The 17,329-nt window shown below is 41.7% G+C and overlaps 1 protein-coding gene across 1 annotated transcript; it reads right to left on the minus strand.

The window, feature by feature from the left end:
- Positions 1 to 3,096: 3,096 nt before the first annotated feature.
- LOC137371741 (cytochrome c, somatic-like) lies at positions 3,097 to 15,428 on the minus strand. Its single transcript, XM_068034580.1, has 3 exons — positions 15,328 to 15,428; positions 3,507 to 3,682; positions 3,097 to 3,425 (listed from the first exon to the last, which is right to left on the minus strand). The coding sequence occupies exons 2-3, from the start codon at positions 3,673 to 3,675 to the stop codon at positions 3,283 to 3,285; spliced, it is 312 nt and encodes a 103-aa protein (XP_067890681.1). The 5' UTR covers positions 3,676 to 3,682; positions 15,328 to 15,428; the 3' UTR covers positions 3,097 to 3,282.
- Positions 15,429 to 17,329: the final 1,901 nt, after the last annotated feature.

The following is a 17,329-nucleotide window of genomic DNA, read 5'->3' on the forward strand; positions in this document are numbered from 1 at the left end:
AGAGGCACAGGGCAAGACTAATATACTTAATGAGTACTATGTATAGCGTTTACTAAGGAAGTGGAATCTGACAAAATATCGGCAGAAGTGGAGAGTAGAGGCAAAGGACCGGGTAAAATTGAGAGGGGGAGGTACTAAAAAGGCAGGCTATGCTGAGGTTGTGAGGTCACCTGGTCTGAATGGCTTGCATTACAAGTTGCTCAAGGGATTGCCATAATCTTCCAATGTTCCCTGTAAAGGCTTACTCGGGTCTGCAAATGAAACCCGACACAAGCCCAACGCGGCCTATGTCCTTCGATTTTTCCCCACGCCCGACCCAACCACTGGAATATAATCAACTTTATTGAAGAGGTTGTGCTCTACCTTGGATGGAATTGCTCACTGCAGACTAGTGCCGTGTCCAAAGGCAGATTTCCCGCCTTGACGTCCTGGTTGTCACCGTGTCCGATCTGGCCCGACCTGACCCGAGCCCGAATACCGGAACAGTGATCCGACCCGAACCCGACACATGTCGTCGGGCCCAGTTGGGTTCGGGTCGGGTAGCCATGTTCTAATTCCCTGGATACAGAGGAGGTGCCAGAGGATTGCAGAGTGGCAAATGTGACACACCCTTATTCAAGAAAGGGTGCAAGGGCAGTTCTAGCAACAGACATGTTAGCTTATCAGTGGTGGGTAAGGTTTTCGAAACAATAATCAGGGGGAAAAAAAATCAGCACACTTGGAGGGGTTTGAGTTAGTTAAGGAGATCCAGCATGGGTTGCAAAAGGCAGATCATGCTTGACTAATTGAATTTTTTGATGAGGTAACAGAGCAGGTTGATGAAGGGAATGCAGTGGATGTTGTTTATATGTATTTTAAGAAAACATTTGATAAGGTACTGCATAAAGGGCTGGTTAACAAAATTCAGGCTCATGGAATAGAAGGGTCAGTGTCCAATTGGATAAAAAATTGGCTTAAGGACAGAAAACAGTGAGTCATAGTAAATGGTTGTTTTTTAAACTGGAGGATGGGTAGACAGTGGTGTTCCCCAAGGGTCAGTGCTGGGACGATTGCTCTTTTTGCTATACATAAATAACTTGGATCTTGGAACACAGAGTAGAATCTCAAAATCTGCCAATGCCACCAAACTTGGAGGTGTGGTAAACAGTGAGGATGACATGAACCGCTTGCAACAGGACATAGGCTAGCAGAATAAGCAGACAGGTGGCAGCTGGAATTTAATACTGACAAGTGTGAGGTGATGTATTTTGGCAGAAAAAATAGGAAGAGGCAATATAGACTAAATAGCACAATTCTAAAGAGTGTGCGGGAACAGAGGGACCTGGGGATGCATGTGCAGCTGGCAGGACATATTGAGAGAGTGGTTAGAAAAGCATATGGGATCTTGGGCTTCATAAATAGAGACATTGAGTACAAAGCCAGGGAAGTTATGCTGAACCTTTATAAAGCTCTGGTTAGGCCCCAACTGCAGTACTGCATATAGTTCTGGTCACCACACTTTAGGAAGGATGAGAAGATCCTTGAGAGGGTGCAGAGGAGATTTATCAGAATGGTTCTAGGGATGGGGAATTTTAGTTCCAAGGTTAGGTTGAAAAAGCTGGGATTGTTCTCCTCAGAACAAAGGAGATTGAGGGGAGATTTAATAGACGTGTACAAGATTATGGCAGGCTTAGATAAGTTGGACAAGGAAAAACTGTTCCCATTGACAAATGGCACAAGGACTAGGGGACACAGATTGAGGGTTTTGGGCAAGAGATGCAGAGGGCATGTGAGGGAGAATTTTATTATGCAGCAGGTGGTAATGACCTGGTACTCGCAGCGCATAAGTGTGGTGGAAGTGGAGACAGTGATTTCAAAAGGAAACTGGATGTCACTCGAAGCAAATAAACTTGCAGGGCTACGGGGATTGAGCGGAGGAGTGGGACTGACTGGATAGCTCCATGGAGAGCCAACATGGACTTAATGGGCCAAATGGTCTCCTTCTGTGCTGTAAATGACTCCATGACTCTAACGGTAAACATGGCAAAGTGGTGCAAGATAACAAATTTTATGGGATTGCACTAAACAATGGAAATTTAACATAATATTTTTCAGTCACTTATATGTATACTCTTGGTGAACAACAAGACTTTACTCTTCCGACCACAACGGCAAGACTTTACTCTTCCTACCACTCCTACAAGGTGGAATCCTGTGGCTTTCAACAGAGGTAGAGGCAGGCTGTTCAGATCCCTGCTCTGACTGCTGAAATGCTCTAGGCTGATGACCTCTGGGTGTTGGAGCCTGTGAGCACCCTGCCAAAGACTGCTTCACCTTCACCTATGCAAGGGAGACTCAGCCATCAGGAGGAGAGGCAGCATGTTGGATAATGGCTGCATGGGTTTGGGGGTGGGGGGCACAGTTAAGGGTGAGAGGTGGGAGTGTTTTGAGTAGAGTCACCACTTCCATGTCTCCTCTCGCCATCATCCCTCTCATGAACTTGCTGCACTTCATTCCTACCACTCTGCTGGAGAGCAGCTTGATGCAGATCAATGACGTGTTGTAAGGCCAAGATTCATGGTTTGCCCCAGAAACGCAACGTCATAGGTGTCACATTTCCAGACACTTTTCCCGGCCTTTGAATCTGAATTCCTTGAAGGTATGTTTAACTGGGTTGGAGGTGAGTATGAACTACTGCTATTTTTGGCTCATTGGGTTGCTTTTGTTTTTGTCCTGCTTTACATTTTTAAAAAACTTTTCATCATTAGAGGGAATCTTGCTCTTAATTTAAACAATAAATGCAATTTAGATGGCCTTCCTCTGGGAACCCCTCTTGTCCTCAGAGAACAGGAGGATGAGAAGTTTCACAGGAATGCACAAATACAGGTACATCTCACTTGATGTGGTCTGCCCTGGCACACTCAAGGAGACCAGTCAACAGACCCTGGATGAGTTACATGGGCATGTCCATGGAGATGTTTGCTGCTTACATTTCACCAAGGAGACAGTCTCAGAACTTTGTTACTTCTTGCAAATGCAAGCTAACATATGGTGTGGAACCAAACTTACTTATGGTAATGCAACAAATTATTAAGACACTTTGAAAAGGTGCCTAACTTTATTTTAGAACTTGAAAGTCTGTTACACATTCAAATCACTTCCATTGCAGTAGTAAGAAACAACTAACCAATTAGCAATGAACATAGAGAAGCACATGAACTACTGAAGTATTGACTAAATTTTTAGATGACTAACGAAAAAGTACATTTCAAAATTAAATCAAGCATTTCATTAAAGCTTTTACTATGATGCTGTCTTTAAATAAGCAATTAGGTCGGCCCGTTCACTTTTCTTCTTGATGCCAACAAACAACATTTTTGTTCCAGGAATGTATTTTTTGGGGTTCTCCAAATATTCCATTAGCGTGCTCTCTCCCCATGTGATGCCTGCATATAAATGCAAATTTTACTTCAGGGACAAATAATACTGAAATGCAAGCATCAAAGTTGCAGTCCAAATTGCACTACCTTTATTCTTGTTTGCATCAGTGTAGGCATATCCTGCAGCTGACCCAGTTTTACGCCCAAAAAGACCTGAGAGATTTGGGCCAACCATATGTTTTCCACCTTTTTCAATAGTGTGGCACACAGCACACTTCTGCACAAAGATTTTCCTTCCTTTCTCTGGATCACCCATTTAGACTCTAACATGACAAAAAGGAAAACATTAGGGATTATACATTAACTATTGTAACTTGCTGTCAAATTTGAAATTGAATTGATTCAAAATATATTTCTGTAAATCATAAATAAAATTATATAAATTAATAAGGTTTTATTATTCGTCTGCTTCATCTGGGAAGAATATTTTGGGTTGTTAGACAAATAATCGAATTCGGTGGGGCCAGTTTTTCTCTGCCCAATGCCCATGCACACCTATTTCCCAGAAAGAAAAACAAGTCGAAAACCATCACATCCGGTCTCCAACCCATGTATGTTTAACAAGCATTCCCAGTTGCAGCTCAAACTTAGCCAGAGAAAATACACTAGAAAGTATATTAGATTTTAATTGTATTTAAAAGTGACTTCAATCTGGCTTCCACATCAACTTCTATCCCTAACACTGGTTGTAACTCATGATAAAATGTCTTCAAATACTTTTGATGCTTCCCATTAAAGCACAGTGTGCCCTTAGCATCGCTAGCCTTCCCCACAAGGTGTTCTTTCACTCATATCCTTACTGGCATTCCAGCCAAAGTAATCATCTCATCCAATGCAACTGCATGATTCATATGCATGCCATCAGCTGCACTGTGGGCTACATGCTGTCAATTGGGTAACACAGTATATCAAGAATATTGCAACCACTCACTTTTACTACTTTGCTTGCAGAAGATAGCTGATAGCAAGAGACAAAGATGGGAGGAGGACCCCTAATCTTTGCACACTATCCTTGTACAAGGATAGAAAGAGGAAGTAGAAGAACTGGCCACAGCTCAGGATTTGCGTGAACCATCATCTCTTGTTTTCTTTTCATCCTATTTTCTCATTCACTCACTCGTGGTAAAGTGCTTCAGTATATAAGTTAGCACATCATTCCTACTACTAGATTCGTGAGGATAACAATGTAACATCTCCCCCTCTTTTCCTTCTCTAGATGTACAGGATAACTTGCTTGATCAATGTGTTTCCAATCAAACGAGGAAGGAAACAGTGCTGGATCTAGCTCTGGGGAAAGAAGTGGGGCAAATAGAGCACGCTTCAGTGGGAGAGCATTTGGGAAATAATGACCACATCATTAGATTTAGATTAGTTATAGAAAGGGACCAGGAACAATCATTGGTGAAAATACTCAATTGAGCTAATTTCAATGACTTGAAAAGGAATCTGGCCCAGGTGGATTGAAAACAAAGACTGGCAGGTAAAACAATAAATGAGCAATGGAAAGTCTTCAAGGAGGAAATAGTTTGGCTACAGACTAAACACATTATGATGAGGTGGGGAAAGGAAGGGCATCCAAAGCTAGAGTTTCCTGGATGACTAAAGATGTTGCGATGAACATGAAACAGAAAAAGGAGGCTGATGATAAACATCAGGTTCATAATACAGTAGAGACTCAAGCAGAATATAGAAAATGCAGAGAACTGAAAAAAGAACTGAGGGGAAAAGAGTGTATGAGAAAAGATTGGCAGGTAAGATAAAAGGGAACACTAAAGTATTTTATAAACATAAAGAGTTAAAAAGGAACCATAAAGAAAATCTTATGAAGGCAGAGGGCATGACATCTGTCTTCACAAAATAAGAGGATGCTGCCAATGTTACATTGAAGGAGGAGGGTTAGCGAAATTGGATAAAAATAAAGAGGAAGTACTTAAAAGGTTGGCAGCACTCAAAATAGAAAAGTCACCCAGTCCAGTTAGGATGCATCTTAGGCTGTTATGGGAAGTAATGGTGGAAGCGGTGAAGGCTGTGCCACAATCTTTCAATCCTCCTTGGATATGGGAGTAGTGCCAGAAGACTGGAGGGCTGAAAATATTACAATCCTGTTCAAAAAAGAGGAGAGGGATAGATCTCTTGCTTACAGACTCATCAGTCTAATGCTGATGGTGGGATAAGTCTTGGAGATCACTGTCTGGGACAAAATTGTCACCTGGAAATTCACGGGTTAATAAATGACAGTCAGTACGGATTTATTAAAGCTAAACCTTGCCTGAAAAACTGGATTGAATTCTTTGAAGGAGGTTGATAAGGGAGTTGTGTAAATTGACTTTGAAAAGTTGTTTCATAAAGTGTCACATAATAGACTTAGTAAAATTGAAGCTTATGGGAACGATGCCAGAGAACTGAAGGGTTGCAAATATTACACCCCTGTTCAAAAAAAAGGAAAGGAATAAGACAGGTAACTATAGGCCAATCAGTCCTTCTAGATGCCATAATCTGGGACAATGTTAGTTGTCACTTGGAAGAACAAATGACTTGGTTAATAAATGACAGTCAACAAGGTTTTGTTGAACACAAATCATGGCTGACAAACTTGAGTACTTCGAAGAAATAACAGAGGGTTGATGAAGGTAGTGTAGTTGATGCAGTTTATATGGGATTTCAAAAAGTATATGATATGGTAGCCCATAATAGACTGGTTAGAAAAGTTGAAGCCCAGGGGATTAAAGGGGCAGTAGCAGCATGGATACAAAATTGTTTAAGAGACAAAAAGCAGCGAGTATGGGTGAACAGTTGCTTTTCAAATTGGGAGGGGAAGTATATAGTGGTGTTTCCCAAAGGTTGGCAATAGGAACATTACTCTGCTTTATGTTGTCCTAGACTTGAGTATAAAATGCATCAAAGTTTGCAAATGATACACAATTTGGAAATGTAAACAATGAGAAAGAGAGTCACAAACTTCAGGCGGACAGAGACAGACCGGTGAAATGGGCAGATACATTGCAGATGAAATTTAATGCAGCGAAGTGTGAAGTAATGCATTTTGAAAGGAAGAATAATAAGAAATATAAACTAAAAAGTAGCATTTTAAAGGGGGTGCAGTAACAGAGAAACCTGGTCATTCATATACACAAATCTTTGAAGGTGGCACGACATACTGGGAAGGCTCTTAAAAAAGCATAGGGGCTCCATGGCTTCATAATCAAAGGCATAGAATAATAAAGCAAGTGAGTTATGCTAAACCTTTGTAAATTACTGGCTACCCCCAGCTGGAGTATTGTGGCCAATTCTGGACACCATACTTAAGGAAGAATGTCAAGACATGATAAGGGTCCAGAGGAGATTTACTGGAGTGGTACCAAGGATGAGGCACTTCAGTTATGTGCAGACACTAGAGAAGCTGGGATTGCTTTCCTTTGAGCAGAGAAGATTAAGGGAGTTTTGATAGAGGTGTTCAATATTATGAAAAGTTTTGATACAGTAAATAAGGAGAAACTGTTTCCACTGGCAGGAGGTCCAGTAACCAGAAAAAGCACAGATTTAATAAAAGTGGCAAAAGAACCAGAGGTGAGATGAGTTTTTTTTAAATATACGAGTTGTTATAGGAACGTAGGAGCAGCAGTAGGCTGTTCAGCCCATTGAGCCTGTTCCGCTATTCAATTAGATCATGGCTGATCATCTACCTCAACGCCACTTTCCTGCGCTATCCCCATATCCCTTGATTTCATTAGTATCCAGATATCTATCAATTTCTGCCTTGAATATGCTCAATGATTGAGCTTCCACAGCCCTCTGGGGTAGAGAATTCCAAAGATTCATCACCCTTTGAGTGAAAAAAATCCTCCTCATCTCAGTCTTAAATGGCCTACCGCTGGTTCTAGACTCACCAGCCAGGGGAAACATCCTATTGTCATGGAAGTGCAGTTTTTTTCCTCCTCTTTTTTAAAACTAAGGGGGGCTGTGTGCCTTTAAGGCAGGGAGGGAGACTTTTGGATTCCCTGGGCACAGTGTGTCAACAGCAAGCCTGTTTCCTAGACAACAGCAGGAATGAGAAAGGCCACCTGATGTATCAGTTAACAGTGTGTGTAAAGATTGGCTAAAACCAGTCTGATCTGGAGATCAGCAAAGCGTGCTCACTGAAGGAAGAAACCCTCTCTCCTACCAAAAACATCTACTCTGGTCTACGGCTGTTTATTGCCTAAGGAGGGAAAAAACCCTGGAAAAGAGCATTTGCATTGTTGGAGTGCAGTTTCTACTGAAAGACTGCCAGTTTAAAAATCCAAATAGACATGTTGCTATACTCCTTGTTGAAAGAACTGTGAGATGCCTGCTGCAACCAAAGTGCTTTGAACGCCTATCCATTAAAGACTGTTCGACGAATTCGCCTGGAGACTTCGAGTGGCATCTGACTGTTCGGCTCTGGGACACCTCAACAAACCGGGAACATAACCCACAAAGACTTACAACCCAGTGATTCATTTATTCCTAAGAAACAACTCTAATTTTATTGAAACCGGTTAACCAGTTTTTGAATGTATGTGTGATCGCATGATGGTTAGGATAAATAAGTTATAAGGTCTTTAGACATAGATTTATCTCAATATTGTTTAAGATTTATTTTATTAATAAATAGTTAATTTGTTGTTGTTTAAAAGATACCTGGTTCGGTCTGTTTTATTCTGGGAGGTTAATAAAGTGTTTAATTTGGCTAATTTCCAGTAGTGGAAAACTTTAATAATATGCTATGAACTGTGGAGTAATGGGACTGAATTGACAGTACATTGTTCCCGCCTCATTCCTAACACTATCAACATTGACCCTATCGCGCCCTATAAGAATTTTGTAAGTTTCAATGAGATCGCCTCTCATTCTTCGAAACTCTAGAGAACAAAGGCCCAGTTTCCTCAATCTCTCCTCACAAGACTTTCCTGCCATTCCATTGTCTGGAATGTACTGCCTCAAAGGGTGGTCAAAGCAAATTCAATATTAACTTTCAAAAGGGAATTGGATATATATTTGAAAAGGAACCATTTTCAGTGCTACGGGGAAAGAGCAAGGGAATGAAACTAATTGAATAACTCTTTCAAAGTGCCAGCAGGGTTACAATGATGCAAATGGCCTCTTTCTGTGCTGTATGATTCTATGTGCCAGATGAAGCTAAACAAGGTCTCAAGGACACTAGCTTTGCTGGCATCACACCAGACATTGTCATTCACTGTATCCCTCCCAAGCAGTTCCACCCAAGGGGATTTAGAGAGAGATGCATAGAGGGGCGGGCCTGATGAGACCCAAAGCACTGGAGAGCAAAAGTAGCTAGCGCTGACAGAGGAACAACAGGAACAAACTGTTCAGTAGCCAAATTTGTGTCACCCCTTGGTTGGTGAGTCTAATCTGGACCTCATGAGACCTGCTTTCAAAGAGTTATGTACTGGTGCTGTTATCAGCACCCATGTCAAGCAGTATTCTAGAGGAATCTATTAGCTGCATATTTGCAACAAGGACAACTATTTCGAAACAGTACAGTCCACCACAGAATGCATGATAATTCCAGGGATATCTGCAATAAAGATCAGCAGACCAAAAGCTGGCTAGCATTTTCCCCTTGAATGCACAGACTGCTGCCATATAGGCCTGAAGTTCCAGCGTGAAACAAGCTACCTTCTGGCTTTGACAGACTTGAAGTTTGCTAGAGAGAAGCATAAATCACTACTTCACTGTTTTCATTTGTATCATTAGTGCTGCTTTCATGTCAATCAATGGCCATGCTGAGGCAGTGATCAATAGCATGCCATTGCTGAAACAGATGATACGGTTGCCTTAGGCAACAACAAATCCAACTCCTCTTACCCCAACAGTTCCATGTGTCAGAAAGCACGCAGGCACAGTTGTGGAAGTGGCAAAGTCGATTTTGGATTCAGCTGTTGACAGGCAATGGTCACATGAATCCCAAAATCAGCTGGCCACCTCATGTACTCCTGGCATTCAGGCAGCAAACAGAAAAATGCAAAACTAGGTACAAGAGCATTTATCTCACATAGGGTCATCAAGCTGAAGCACCATGTAAGCAAACAATAGGCACGTACGCATGGCATAGTTTCAGATTAAAGATTTGGTTATATAGAGGTTGTGTGCACTGTCTTTCTAAAAGCTTTTGTAATAATATAAAACCAAGTGACTGGAATGGATTGATTGAGAGTTGCCTAGAAAATATAAGGCAGGACGACTGCTTTGTTATTGCAGTGGGCAGATTGCAAAAATGTTTTGTACATGAGAACTTACCGAATGACTCCCGCAGGCAGCATCAGATTGTTCCACAGCATCTATGGGCTTTTCCTGCTCTTCCTGGTGGTACCCTTACTGTGCCAGGCTGCATTCCTTCTCCAGAGGCTCCATGATAATGCCTCTTTGGAGTACAAAGTTGTACAACATGTAACACATTGCTACAATCCTTGAAACCTTAGCTTAGCTGAATTGCAGGATACCCCCAGATCTATACATGAACCTGAAGCACCAAAGCGTGCTCGATAATTGCACCTCACTATGCTTGTGTTCAGCTGGATATTGGGATCAGAGATATTTTATGTTTTATGGCACCAGATCATCCTTGACCATCCAAAAGCCACTCTGACACTTGCTATTGTGGGTTAAGTACTGGAGACATCATGGTCTTAAAATGAAGTCATTGTAACAGCTGCCTAGGAAACGGCACAGTGGCGCAGTGGTTAGCACCGCAGCCTCACAGCTCCCGGGACCCGGGTTCGATTCTGGGTACTGCCTGTGCTGAGTTTGCAAGATCTCCCTGTGTCTGCGTGGGTTTTCGCCAGGTGCTCCGGTTTCCTCCCACATCCAAAAGACTTGCAGGTGATAGGTAAATTGCCCCTAGTGTAGGGAGGTGATAGGGAATATGGGATTACTGTAAGGTTAGTATAAATGGGTGGTTGTTGGCCGGCACAGACTCGGTGGGCCGAAGGGCCTGTTTCAGTGCTGTATTTCTAAATAAAATAAAAAAATAAAAAATAAACATGCAAGTGAGTTGAACATTCAGAGAGTGAAATCAGTTCCAATTAACACAGGTAATGGCATCATGCAATAGAGCAGCTAAGGCTACATGAGTGTAATGTGTAACCTCTTGGAACTTCAGGAATCCTGCCATTTGATTTAATAATCATGTCATACTACGTTGGTTGTCAATATGCAGGATGATATTGACTGCTGTTGTCACCTTCACAGCTAGTCTATGCCATGTCTGTGAATGGTTTTGGCTGCAGATCATTTTGCAGCATGTGACATAACTCGGTCACAGCCTCCCTTGTAAACTGCACCCTGCAGAAGCACTGCTGCTCTGACATTTCTAGGCATATTTGTCTGTTTGTAAATGCAGATACAGGAAGATGGGCACAGATCACCTTTGGTGCAGCTTGACCTGCCTTGCTTCCCTCCACTAATCTTCCTCTGTTCCAAAGAAACTCAAGTACAAGGGTATTCCAATGGAGAAATATCTTGTAACACGGCCATATTTGCACAAAATAGCTGTACCACAGTAACCCTTGACCTCCTAAGTGAAAACAACAAAAACAGCAAGAGAAATTTTTGTATTTGACTCTGCATCTCACAACTACAAGTTCAACCCAGATTTTTGGTTTTCCATCTCTCATTTTCTTACATGTTCCTTAGGTCTTCCACTTTGTTATTCAGATGATCTTTTGTCTTATGAATTTCTCTAATGCTTCTTTCCAGAACTTGACTCAGATGCTTTGTTACATTATCCAACCACTTTATTGTGCATTCTATTTTCCTTTTTTTCTGATTCTACTAATGTGTTTGTCTCTTATCCTTCAGTTCTAAAGAAGGGTATAAGCCTGCAACATTGACTGTTTTTCACAGATGTTGAATGAATTGCTGTAATGTTTACAGCTTTTCTAAATTTATTTCAGAAATTTCAGTATTTTGCTTCTCATTACACCAATTCAGTTATGTACCACCAGCCATAGCTGTAGGGGACAGCACTGATCTCTCAAATGCCACCCAGAGATTTTCCTCTCTAAATCAAGGAGTGCTGACATGCTGGACTGCCTTCAAATTAAAATGTCACAGCAACTCCCAGGAATGCCAGCGTTACTTATACCATGCATTTACCCTGGATGCAAACAAGCTGAACACTAACAAAGCAAAATCCCTTCCTATTGACGTAGGTATGATTAAGTAAAGGAACACACAGGACCACATGGTGCACTCTGACTCCTCTGACCTTTGAAAGCCATGCCACAGTATGAAACTGCTGTGCCCTGATCATGTCTTTAGGGTTTTTTTGCTTTCTTTTATTCTTGGAATGTAATTTTAATGGGCAGATAATTGAGTGGTGCATGCTCAAATTTCTGATGTGTTTCTGATGGACGATAATCCTGCTAAGAGCATGTAAAATTGGCTCCCTTTTTTTTGGGTATTAATAGAATTTACATCACAAATACAAGCCATTCATCCCAAATGGTCTGTGCCACATTTAGGCTCCACTATCCAGCTTTCCCTTAAAGGTATCGGTGCTATTAACCTCAACTATTCCACATGGTAGCAAATTGCAGATTCTACCCATTCTCTGAGTAAAAACGTTTCACTTAAATTCTTTATTGGTTTCATTAATGACTATTATATTTATCATCCCTAGTTCTGGACTCTCCCATAAGTGGAAACATCTTCTCAATGTTTAACATATCAAACTGCTTCATAATTTTAAAGACCTTTATTAGTCATCCTTTCGCCTTCTGTTTTCTGGAGAAAAGAGCCCCAGCCTGTTCAGTCTTTCCTGATAAGCTATAAATTTGCAGTTCTGGTATCATACTTGTAATTTCTTTTAACATTTTCGCCAGTGCCTCTATAGACGTTTTGTAATACTGAAACCAGAATGGTACATATTACTCCAAGTGTGATAGAACCAAAGTTCTATACAAGTTTAATATAACTTACCGACTTCTTAATTCTATTCCTCTAGAAATGAATGGCAGTGCTTTATTTACATTTTTCATGGCCTTCATAACCTTCTACTTTTAATGATTTGTGAATGTCTACCCCTAGATCCCTTTGCTCTTCTATCTTATTTACTCTTATTTTCCAAGGGGCATGTGGCCTACTTAAGCCTTCCGGCAAAATGCACTACCTCATACTTATCCATATTGAAACCCATTTGCCAGTTACACACCCATTCTACAAGTTATTAATGTCTTCTTGTATTTTGTCACACTTTTCCACATTAACTATAACCCTCAATTCAATATCATTGACTACTTCCATTTGTAAATGTTTTCTCCCTATGTACTTGATGATGCTATCACTTGCCTAAATAGCTAAACAAACTTGTAGCATACCCATGGAGAAAACAGAGAACTATCTTCACTTTATTCAAGTCTACAGGTTTCATTACGTGCCCGCACATGATCCTCATGGACGTTGGATGGCACCAGAATAAAACAAAGCTTTATATAATTTAATCTTTAAATGCTAAACAAATTTATTAAACAGTGAAGAATAAATGAACAATGGCAATGACTGAATATAAATTTTTAGATTTTAGCCTTTTTCCCTTCATCCACCTATCCGATCTAACCTTGAATGGTGACATAGTTTCTGCCCAACCACTAACCCTGGAAGTGAATTCCACAGCCTTATAGCTCTATATAAAGCAGTTTCTCTTGTTCTGTAATGTGGGGCCCAATATTTTAAGCAGTACTTCAGGTGATTTTATTTAGTCTCATCATTACCTCTTGTGATAAAACTGAGAATTCCATTAGCTTTTTTACTGCTGTAGCAAACTGAAATAATTTGCATTTATTTAGTGCCTTTGATGAATGCACTTTACAGCCAATTAAATACTTTGCAGTATAGTCACTAGTGGTTCAGACATAAATATTGGCCAGGACACCGAGGAGAACTCTCCTGCTCTTCTTCAAATAGTGCCATGGGATCTTTTACATCCATCCAAGAAAGCAGACAGGGCTTCGGTTTGACATCTCCACTGAAAGGTAACACCTCTGACAGTGCAGCACTCCGTCAGTACTGCATTGAAGTGTCAGCTAGCTTATGTGATCTAGTCTCTCGAGTGGGACTTGAACTCACAACCTTTTTATTCAAAGGCGAGAGCATTACCAACTGAGCCACAGCTGAAAAATCAGACACTGCCTTTAATGTTCTGTGAACAGCTGCTCCAAATCCCTCTACTCTTCCTCAGCACTAAGCCTATTCCCATTCAGAGAATAATTATTGCCTTAAAAAAAAATGCATTACTTCACACTTACTGGCATTGAACTCCACTTCCCACCTTCTGGCCCATTCACCACCCCTATTAAAATTCTCTTGCAGCTTTCTTTGGTCTTCCAAAGAATGAATAACGAATATCTTCCATTTTGGTATGACCCACAAACCTCGACACCATTCCCCCAGGTCTAAATCCAAACTATGCAATGCATAATACATATGTGCATAGCTCGTTGGATAATGTTAATATGCCCCCAGTTTTAGCGTGAAATGGCACCACAGCATAAAAGTTAAGGGCAGCTGTGATCTTTACAGTAAAGGGCTACCTGTCTAATAACTGTAATTAGACACCAGATTTACAAGATTACAGTAGCAGTTTGTTTACACTACAGAAGACTCACACACAAATGCAGTTCATGTCCCTTCTCTCCCTCAGTCAGTGGAGCAAGTGATTACTCATCCTCAGTGACATCAACCTCTACTTCAGTTTCCACTGCTCTCTCTAGGATTTCACAGACATCTTGTCTTCCCTTAACCTCACCCTTCATATCAAATGGCTCACCCACAACCATCACCACCCTCAAATTCATTAACTCACATAAACTCTAAGGACTTGATCGCTTATAAGTGCCGATATAATCTCACCGACCATTTTTTATTCGCCCTTCCTGTCCACACCTCCCCACCAATCTCCAATTCCTCAACCCTTACCCTTCATCCTGAAAAAATTCCCTTCCCACAGCTCCCTCTTCAATTCACTGTACCGCCACCTGCAAGCTTCCCTCCAAGCCACACACCTTCCTGACTTGGAACTATATTGCCATTCTTCCACTGTCACTAGGTCAAAATCCTGGAACTCCCTTCCTAACAGCACTCTTGCTGTACCTACACCCCAAGGACTGCAGAGGCTCAAGAAGGTATCTGACCACCGCATTCTCAAGGGTAATAAATGCTGGCCTAGCCAGCGACGCCAACATCCCAGAAACAAATAAAAATAAACCCACTCCTCTTCCTCTGGCTCTCCATTCATCATTACACCATTGACCTGTTATACCACTCCTGCTTGTGATAACCTCATCCCCATCAAGTAATTCACCATCTCCCACCCAGACTGTTCTCAGGTACAACTTCCATCTTTGCACCCTGAGGGCTATAGACTCGAGTGCAACCAATGCATAACCAGTCTTCTTGACCACTACCAAAATGAGCGACACCACATTGAGCATTACCACACTTCCTTCTCCATGGTCAAATTCTGTTACACCATGATCTTTCCTGGAGGGCAAGAACAATCTATTGTGTTTTGGGAAATTGCCTACAATTCATTCAACGTTGGCTATTATTTTCAGCCCCACCAAACACTTTGCATCCAACACCTTGACTGCTTGCTCAGGCTAGGCCAGACTGCAAGTAGACTGTTGTTCTCCTTAACAGAGGTGAGTTTCAAATCCACATCTAATTCCCTACCAAGCCTACTTACTTCCATCTCTAAAATGTTGCTCACTCTGTCCCTAACTTATCCCCACTGTCGTAAAAACACTAATCCACAACTCCATCACCTCTAGCTCACAGAGCCCGGTTTGTTAAGCCACGACCGCTAACCTATCAGCCAGTACACAGAGGGCCATGTGTTGAGGGGGTGGGGATCTTAACGGGTATTTACCGCTTCGGTTGTTTTCACCTCTCCCTCGCTCGCCACCTGTTACAGGCGAGTTACAGCCGTTAGCCGCCCTCGCACTCGAAAAAGCAGCACGTTCTGCGCATGCACGTGCCGATCAACCCCGCCCTGGGAGAACCTGGGCAGCAACGTCACAATTGCCGCGGCCTGACGTCACAGTAACGTAGGGACTGAACAATAACATGTCACTGCTTTCGTCACTCATTCCGCTATCTATCGCCAATACTCAACAACTTGCATTTATATAGCGCTGTCACATAACAAATGTTGTAACAGATGAGCCAATTCTTGGTCAAGGAGGTAAATTTTAGGGAGTATCTTAAAGGAAGTGGAGAGGCCCAAAGGTTTAGGGAGGGACCTTCAGAGCTTCCAGTCTAACCAACTAAAGGTACAGCCACCAATTGTGAGGCAAAGGAACTGGGAGATGTGCACAAGGCCTGAATTTTGTAGCATTACATAGCCCAGATTTTGCAGTCAGCAACAAAGCAAAGGCACTCGCCACTGGCCTCGAAGAAAGCCTCGCTGAGCAATCTAGCAATTTTCTGTGGCGAGAACTTTATCTCTCTCCACATGCAATTGATTGTAGTGTTGTTTAATGGGGATTTCCAGCATTGAGCTGCAGTGATGTCATCAAACTGTCAAAACAGCAACTCTCACATTAAAAAATTCTCACAGACAGCCAACCAGGAAATCAAAAACAGTAATAAATCATTTTTTTAAAATTTACCACCTGTAAAATAAAGACTGTGATATCCACATGGGGTGCAGGTAGAAGCTCATAGAACATCATAAGAACATAACAAAAAGGAGCAGGAGTAGGCCATTCAGCCTCTCAAGCCTGCCCCGCCATTCAATAAGATCATGGCTGATCTGTCCCAGGCCTCAACTCCTCTTTCAGGCCTGCTCCGCATAACCCTCAACTCCCCGAGATTTCAAAAATCTATCTACCTCCTCCTTAAATACATTTAGTGACCTAGCCTCCATAACTCTCTGAGGTAGAGAATTCCAGAGATTCACCACCCTCTGAGAGAAGAAATTCTTTCGCTTCCCAGTTTTAAATGTGTGACCCCCTATCCCCTAGTTGAGATTCCCCCACCAGTGGAAACATATTCACAACATCTACCCTGCCAAGCCCCCTTAGAATCTTCTACGTTTCAATAAGATCACCTCTCATTCTTCTAAACTCCAATGAATAAAGGCCTAACTGGTTTAGCCATTCTTGATAAGCCAACCCCTTCATCCCAGGAATCAGCCTAGTGAACCTTTTCTGAATTGCCTCCAATGCTAGTCTACCTTCTGTGGGAACAGAACTATGGGAACAGAACTTGGGGACATTTAAAGTGAACTAATCAATTAAGTATAGCCTACTAACAGAATAACTTTAGAGCTTCAGCAGACAGCTTATCAGAAATTAATAGTAGCCTATTCAGTGCTGTAGGGACAGCTTATCAGCAGAAACTAACAGGACAGCTGCAGACTGCTTAATAATAACCCTTTGTATAACAGTCAGCCTAACAGTTCACAAGGAGATAAGGGGATGGGAAACTGGAGTAAGAAGTTAAAAACAAATTGACAAGGCAGTACCCCAATCAGGCCCCGACACCAAGAAACTGCAGACGTTTGTAGACCAATTGGGAACAAAGAGTAGGTGTTACTGATTTGTATGAATAACTATAATAAGGCTTGATTTGGCGCGAAGAGTTAGTTCAGTTTAGGGGGATTAGTTCGGGGGTTAGTTTAGTGTGTGTGTTGCTTTTAGTTTTGGGTAGTTCAGTGTTAGTCCAGTGTATGTGTTGCTTTTAGTTTTAGTTCAGTTCATTGTTAAGTTTTCTGAAGATGTAACAATTAAGTACTGCAATAAAGTTTCTTAAAGCTAGTCGGACTTCGTCTCTTTTCGTGTAACCCATGAGATCATAAAAAACTGAGATCCAACACCTTCCTTAAATACGAGGACCAAAACTGTACCCAGTACTCCAGGTGTGGCCTC

Source organism: Heterodontus francisci, chromosome 7 (assembly GCF_036365525.1).
Source record: "Heterodontus francisci isolate sHetFra1 chromosome 7, sHetFra1.hap1, whole genome shotgun sequence".
NCBI classification, from domain to species: domain Eukaryota; kingdom Metazoa; phylum Chordata; class Chondrichthyes; order Heterodontiformes; family Heterodontidae; genus Heterodontus; species Heterodontus francisci.